General features: G+C 39.9%; 1 protein-coding gene across 1 annotated transcript in view; it reads right to left on the reverse strand.

The window, feature by feature from the left end:
* LOC121388407 (genetic suppressor element 1-like) overlaps positions 1-3,128 on the reverse strand; it is a 101,898-nt gene extending 98,770 nt beyond the window's left edge. The window contains exon 1 of the mRNA XM_041519717.1: positions 622-3,128. Within this exon, the coding sequence (XP_041375651.1) occupies positions 622-2,712 (2,091 nt within the window). The 5' untranslated portion in view covers positions 2,713-3,128. The remainder of the gene's footprint in view (positions 1-621) is intronic.
* Positions 3,129-8,289: the final 5,161 nt, after the last annotated feature.

Consider the following 8,289-nt stretch of genomic DNA (forward strand, 5'->3'; position numbering starts at 1 on the left):
CCTGATGTACATATTTTCAGTTATATGATGTGCACACATCCCTCAATTTACTGAATGATAATAAGCTTATATATTTATTTATTTTAGTAATATTTATAAACATTTTAAAGGACCACAATCACGTCTAGTTACATCCTCGATCCCAGCTAATGAATTTTTGGTCTACGCTAGTAAAAACAATCAAATAAATTACTATAATACATAGGGCATTATCCAAGGTTTATGTAACTTTGGGCTAATAACTTTCTCAAACATATACTGAGACATTTATGGTTAGCGGTATTGTCAGCTACCTACATAAACATCAGACTAGATCTATAACAGAGCTTTTAGATTATGGCAGCCCCACTCCAATGGCTAGTGATATTCAATGTTGGGATAGTAAATAACTACTAGTATTGCTATGCCTAGTTCGCGTGGTGAACAATTACATTCTAAAATTAAAAGTACCATATATCAGTCATGAAAGTGAAAATCGGTTTGTTTTTTAACACATTTGAATCACCAGTGTAACACAGAACCATAGTTGAAATATTGTCCCCTGTGAATGCGATGTGAACTAATAAGTACATGTACCTTAAATGTAATATGTTTTAAAGACGACAAAATAATGAAAACTACCTGCTCCCTGTTTGGATCGTCGCCTGCCGTGGACTGCTGGATCCAGTTGTATTTGTGGAGTTCGTAGGGCAGCCCAAGTCGCTCGTACTCAGCCAGCTGGTGTCCCAGACTGAAGTGACACGAATGGCAGACGGCCACGTTCTCACCGTCGTTGATGACGATAGCCTGTCTCGGCACAGGGTGGTCCTTGAGGAAGGAAAACTTCTTCACCTCCAGATTCCTGAGGTTCTTACGCGAAACCACCCGGCTGCAGACATAACAAACAAATTCCCCGACGGCATACTTCCGCACCCAGCGTTTGTGGTCATCGGGGTCTTTCGACTCCTCGTACATCCTCCACTGGTTGAGCAGGCTGTAGAAGCAGTAGGAGCAGGACACCACCGTCCCATCGTCCGACATCGGTTCGGCCCCCGGAGCCGGATCGCGGTTCACAAGAAACGGGAAGAACGGTGCAGCCTGGCTGTTGGGGAGTTTCGTGTCATGACGAGTCGGGTATGAGCATAAGGTCTGAGCTTGTGTGAGGAGCGAGTTCTCCCCGCAGACAAAGCACACACTCTTGGGCATGGCGCCGGCATGCTGTAAGGGGTGGGGGATCGTCGAACTGTTTCCCGTCTTGCTCTCGGACAGTTGGCGGTGGTGTTCGAGAACTTTAGCCGCGAGGGCGCTGTTCACGCTCTGGTTAGCCGATGTTGATGACACGCTGTTCTGTGATGAGGTGCTGTCGGGTTCCTCCGTCTTGACCAGCGGCCGAGCGATGGCCAGCAGACCTTGAGCAGTGGTCTGACTGGACGGCAGTGGGCTCTTGCTGATGTGTATGTTCAATGGTTGAGTGATGCTGACGTCCGAATCTGCTGATGGTTGCGGTTGACTTTCTTCAATGACTTTTGGTAGCTTGAGCTTTTCGGTAATCACTGAAACAGGATTTCTAGAATGAGACGCCAGCGGTCCATCCACTGGCAGAAGGGAATATCTTCGCTGGAGGAAAGAAATTTTTTCTGATTCGTATAAATTCCACTGGCTCTGCAAATTGCTGTGACAGCCTTGGCAAACGAGAACTGTGCCATCTGGGTTGAGTGGTTGTGATCCTTGGGGTCTTCGCAACTCCCTCACAAATGGAAAATACATCTGCAGCTTATTGTCAACAGAGGGAACCGTGTACAGTGGCTTTACCAATGCCACGGCATATGATCGGCCACACAAGTAACAAATTTCAGAAACATCTTTTTTACTTTTCTCATGACTGTGTCTCACTACACTTCGATGTGCGCTGCTGCCACAGTAACCATCTCCAATACTGTAAATTCTAGAGGTGGGTGGGGTGCCAGTTTGTTCGTAGGATACCCACTGGTGGTGAAGAGTGAAAAAACATTGTTCGCAGACTCGTGCCACCCCCTTTTCACTGAGTGGTACAGACCCTCTAGGTGGGTTAAGTTTTTCTAAAAATGGAAAATAAGGAATTCCTTCAGCATGTTTCACAGATGATATTATCTTACAGGATGAGTTCAAGTGCTCCGATGAACATGTAAAACACACAAAGACATCTTTATCGCTGTGCCTGCTTTTACAGTTTTGAACTTTATCCGCCACGTGTTTGACCGGCGGTAATGAAAGATCCAGGGCCCCATCAGCACCGCTGGATTTCGGTCTTGGGTCTTCACTTATAGATATACTGGCTGTCGAATGGGAATATCCATCTCTAGAATAGTTGGAACGCGATTCCACAGGCGATATCGCAGCATAACCTGTATCGTTTCCCGTCTGATACTGTAATCCCATAACCTGGGCCATGTATTCCCCCTGTAGTTTCATTTCGGCTCCTGTGAAATGACCATTGTCTGATCGCTTCAACCAGTAAAGTCTTTTAACTGCTGGAGTTTTATTTCTTTCATAGGCTTCCCATTGTTGTGTGAGAAACGAGAAGCAGACCCTACAACTGTCAACAATACCATCGGGGCCGGGCAGGCGTGACCCCTTTGGAGGGTCGTGGTGCTCCAAAAAGGGAAAATGTGGTCCTTTGTTAAGAGCCTTGATCTGCAAGGAAAACTCTCCACCTAAACTGCCACAAACAAAACAAACTCCCTTATTTGGCATTTTGTCTCTTTAGTCTTTTCGTGGAATTTTGTTTAAATGTTTTTTTTTCACATTTCTTTACAACAAAGAAACAACAACAATGTATAGATCTCGAAAATAAAATATAGAAAAGCGCCAAAATGCACGCGCTATCTCCCGCTAGACTTCCAAGACGCGAGGAATCCCCGTGAGTCACTGTCGCTCTCTAATGTGTTATCAACAGTCGAAAACGTCTCGTTTGCTTTTCATTGTTTTCAAACAAAAAAAAGTATCCATTTTCATTATAAAAGTATTCAACCCATAGCTATAAATATATAACATACATTATACATGCTGTCTTGTACCTGCACCGCACATGTCATCGGAAGAAATGTTTCACATGGTGCTGAATTCTAGTGATCTCCGATAGAGGGAATCCCCCAGATAATCCATTCTGCATGCCGCCATGTTTGAACATCTGGCTAGACTTACCCATAATTCCCGGATATTGTCAAGAATGAAAAGAAACTCAAATTATAGTTTGTTTCAGATTTGTTGTAGATATCGCGTTACGTAAGTTCATTGAAAAACACTAGTCCCCCCCCCCCCCACACCCCCACACCACAGATACGCGGTTGTCCGTTACCGCTTTCCAATAATAGATTAAGTGTAATATTAGGGAGAAAAGAAAACTAGGTGTTGGCCTTGGTGGTGTCGTGGTTAAGCCATCGGAAATACGGTTGGTAGGTACTGGATTCGCAGCCCAGTACAAGTTCCCACCCAGAGCGAATGTGTGTTTAGGACTGCGTGCTTGAACCTTAATTGATATAAGCACGAACATAAGTTGAAATAAATTAATATTTGTTTAGAAGCAAAGAAAGGGATGGTTTACAACATCTCAGTTCATTATATATATATTTTTTAAAGAAGCTTTTTGCTGTCATATGATATGGTTTAAATATTGGTCTAAATAAAGAGAGAAATCCAACAACACTAACGTAGGAAGTGAGGGATGGGGGGGGGGGGGGGCAAGGGGGCATGTTCCCCCACTTTATAGCAGCAGCGATGCTTTTAAAATATGTTTTACATGATTGTGTGTGTGTTTGCCCCCCACCCACCCCCACATTTTGGCACCTTCCGACACCCGTGAACAATATAGGTTAGTGGAGAGCATGTAATATCTTGATAAGTTTGATACATGTATTTGTGTGGAATATTACCATTTGGGTAATAGGCCTACATGTTAGTGCACTTTTGAATACTGCAGGTGCCCTTTTTAAACGTTGAATTCCTCTCCCTGGATAATGAAGATACCCGTTTGGAGCCACGTTCCACCTCTTCCCTAAAACAATATTGCACCCGCCAATGTCCTTCCTACCAAATAGCAGCAAAAACTCGTTTCAATACTCGTTCGTACAGGCAGGACATTACATACCATGAAGATGTTTGAGGGTCAGTGGTTGGGCGAACCCCCAACCCCCCCCCCTCCCCAAAAAAAACACCCAACCGTGGATGACACATTGGGTGAGTGCCCTACAACTAGGCCTAAGCTACATATCACCACCACCATCACCCCATGATTAAAGACGCCTAAAGTTAAAATTTTATTTTGTTTAACGACACCACTAGAGCACTTTGATTTATTAATCATCGGCTGTTTGGTAATTTTCAGATATAGTCTTAACCCACTACATTTTCCCGTTAGTAGCCAGGGATCTTTTATATGCATTTTATGCACCACTGCTTTTGATATACCAGTCGTGGTGCACTAACTCTAGCTAGGCAAAGACACCCGAAAAAGGACTAACGAACTACTCATTTTAGTGGGTTCAGAACATCCTACCCCCTGAACAAAACAAAATGAATGTGGATGATCTAATGTAAAGTATTATCTAATACCAAATAATACTAAATAATACTAAATAATACTGATAGTAATGATGATGATGATGATGATAATGATGATGATGATGACGAATATAATGATAATAATAGCTGCTGTTATTGTTTTCATTATTTTCGTCGACGTCGTCATCGTCATCATCATCATCATCATCATCATCATAAACTACTTTTCTTGTCCTCACAATGTAAAACAAGTGTACAAGTTTGAAACAGCCTATAGGAGTACAAAATGAACCAGTTTCGGGCAAGTCTACGCCACCTGTGTTGCCGTCGGCAGCTGTCTGACAGGTGTGCACTTTTATTTGACCCAGTCCGCGTGTGTGCATTTAAAGCAGTGTTCCGCGCCTTTCACGCTTCGGCTGCCCCCGTGCGAAACTCGAATCATGTTAGCATAATAATGGTTTCTTAATGGCGTTCACTGCACAGTCAATACACAGTGAAAAAGTCATAAATATATAATATATATGAATTAGCTATACAGTCTATTTGGCATTATATTAAAAAAAGTTTACGTAAATATTCATGTCCCGTATAAATATATAAATATATGTATGCATGAACTTTGACCTAGATTTAAATAGTTAAGTTTAGACTATAACTTTTTTTTTAAAGTAGGCCTAAAATAATATATTCTCGAACTACAAACGGTTAGGCAATATATATTTGGAAAATAAAAAGTAATTAAAACCCACCCAAACATTTTCATGAAAGAGACAGGAAAAAAACAAAAACAGAAAGAATAAAAATAAAGTTTAAAGATTTATATAGATTGAATGCGGTTTGTGCGTGCGGTGCGCCTGTTAAAAATACGCGTGTAAATCGAAATACATTAGTTTCAAGGACAGCGTCTAGACTGGATGCGTGCAATGCTTTCGTTTGCATATCGCACGCAGCCAGCCGCAATGAAATAAATGTACATGTATATGGTTTACATGGCCAAAACGCAAGTCGCAGACACATCAGACGGAACAGTCGGAACGCACGCACGCGCCGCATACAGTCTATATGAACCTTAAAGGCTGGATGCAGCGCGTGCGTACGGTGCGGCTAAAAAAAAAAAAAAAAATTGTTTTCGAAATCCATTAGTTTCAATGAAAGCGTCTAGAATGGATGCGTGCGATGCGTGTGTCTGCAAATTCATGCGGCCAGTCACAATTAAATAAATGTAGTCTCTGTAGGTTATATATGCCCACAATGCAAGCCGCAGACGCAACGATCCGGACGCACGCACGCGCCGCAACCAGCCTTAACCCCAGCGCCGCAGCTAGGATTTAAAAAAAAAAAATGGGGGGGGGGGGGGGGGGGCAACTGAGTAGTCTAAAACTCCTTAAAACGGTTAGGCCTATGAAGATAATTTTCTTTAAGTTTCTATTAAAAAAAAATCCGGATTTAAAAAAAAAAAATTGGGGGGGGGGGGGGCAACTGCCCCCTTGCACACCCCGCTAGCTGCGGCCCTGGACCCTGCTGCGTAAACTAAAAAATTTAGCCAAAGAAGTAATAAACTAATAGTAATACATATATAGTTTATAATAATAATAATAATAATAATAAATAACTCTGCCATTCCAGTAAAAAAAAAAAAAATTACAATTACCGTAAAAGCATGTCGCCAGCTATTTATGATTAAGAAAAATATAAAATATATACAATTTTTATATTTTAAAAATAAGATTTTCATCTCTTCTGCGTCCCCCCACCCATCCACTCACATTGTTTAATATTTGATCGATTCACAAATAAATGAATGGCTTATGTTATATGTGGCTAAATATGCCACTTTTAGCATGTCGCTTTTCTATATTATTATATTATGATTAAAAGAAGAGTAATATAATTTTGTGACAAAATTCAGTTGCCAAATAGTTTACCACATTATTTTGTTGGTAATAAAATTAACGAATGCTTCAGTCGCAATTTTTTTATTTGCTTGTGTGTGCACACAATGATTATTGTCGCTAAAAATACATTAAAGTCCGAAACAAAACAACAAAATGATAATAAAACATAAAAAATAAATAAATAACACGACAAAGTAATTAAGTGAACGTCATAATGAATTAAATATATTCGTGTAGTTCTACACCCAATACACAATGTATTTTGTTGGACATAATATTTGGGCCATCTGGGCAAACTAGTTGTTCATTTTTGCCCGAATTAAATGAAAATACCCGAATATGGATTTATTCATATTTAATAGCATTATTGCCAAACGGCTATACAGAGTTGCAAATGAATCATTATGCATTTTTACATGGATTACAACTAACAGTGGGTAGAACGATGAAAATACATAGTGAAAATGTTTTAGGCACGCTCATTTTGCCCGAATATCTCTATCTTTTTTGTCCGAATTTGAAGATTTACTCCATCCCTTGGGGAGGGGCAGTTAAAATATATAAATATTAAAACATTATATTTTACCGGCCTTATCTAACTTTTATCAGTATGTTCCTAGAAACACACAATTATTCTAATAGGCCTTTGGGCAGGTTGGGGAAAAAACACAACTACTTTTGCTAACAAGTGGAGGTAATCTCAAGAATAATAATGTTTCAAGGATACAGTCTTGATTGTCATTGATGTTACGGGTTGGTTTTTTTTGTCATTAGTGTTACTCAAGAATAGTTTAACTGTCATTTCTCTAGAAACATCATTTTTAAAATTTAAATTGTTTATTAAGTAAAACACAGCTGTTACCTCTGTGTCTTTTATGAAATTTATTTTGAAGGTTTACATATTTCAAAATAATAAAACCAGCCACGGTGTACAATTTAGTGGAAATGCAAAATTGCAACCTTGAATAGTTTTTAATGCTATTTAAGATATTCCAGATATGTTATTAGGGATACCCACACGACAGCCATGTGCTCTTAGAAACTACAAACCAATTGAATCACATTCTTGAATTACCCCACCTGTCCTGGAACACCAAATGACATTATATAGAGAATACTACATGAGTGGCCGTTAGATACCATTTATCTTACAACGAGGTGTTTCGAAACGTATCTAACGAACGAAAGCGAGTTGGAAACATTTTTAAATAGAGTTGTAAGATAATGGTATCGTAACGGACACGAATGTTGAATTCTATTTCTTACATATCCTGAAGAAACCCAGATTTAAAATAAATTTAAATGCCTCTTCCAACGAAAAGCTGTTTTACGTCCCTTTCGCTTATAGTTAACTTGTGCGTCACAGACAAATCGTAAATAATAGCAACTTGATAATTTTAACGCGTAAACCATCATGGCGCAGGCTGGAAACTGTAAAGATAGGGGAGATGTTACTTCTGCTATTGTTGGCGCGAGATCTTACAAAAATTTAAGAACTATGTCAATTCCATAAATTAGTACGTGAACTGAGTTCACATGAACATCGTTTCTTCGCCTACTTCCGAATGTCCCAATACAAGGTCAGTTTGCATAGGTTTTGGTGCTATAAAGAACGACATCACAAAAAAGACCACAACTTGGAGAAAACCAATAAGCGATACTGAAAGGCTTTAAAATAAACTACATAGGCCTATATAAACCTATTGATAAACAAAATAATGCGCCATATTAGGTCCGAAAAAAATCCCCCTTCCCTTGGAGAAATAATGTGTATGACCTGATATTTGTGTGTATGTACGCATATACATGTCTGTACTGCAGGGACGGTTTTGTCTAGGGAATGGGTGCATCGTTTCAGAAACACCAAGTCGACCAA

This window comes from Gigantopelta aegis, chromosome 14, assembly GCF_016097555.1.
Source record: "Gigantopelta aegis isolate Gae_Host chromosome 14, Gae_host_genome, whole genome shotgun sequence".
Classification (NCBI taxonomy): domain Eukaryota; kingdom Metazoa; phylum Mollusca; class Gastropoda; order Neomphalida; family Peltospiridae; genus Gigantopelta; species Gigantopelta aegis.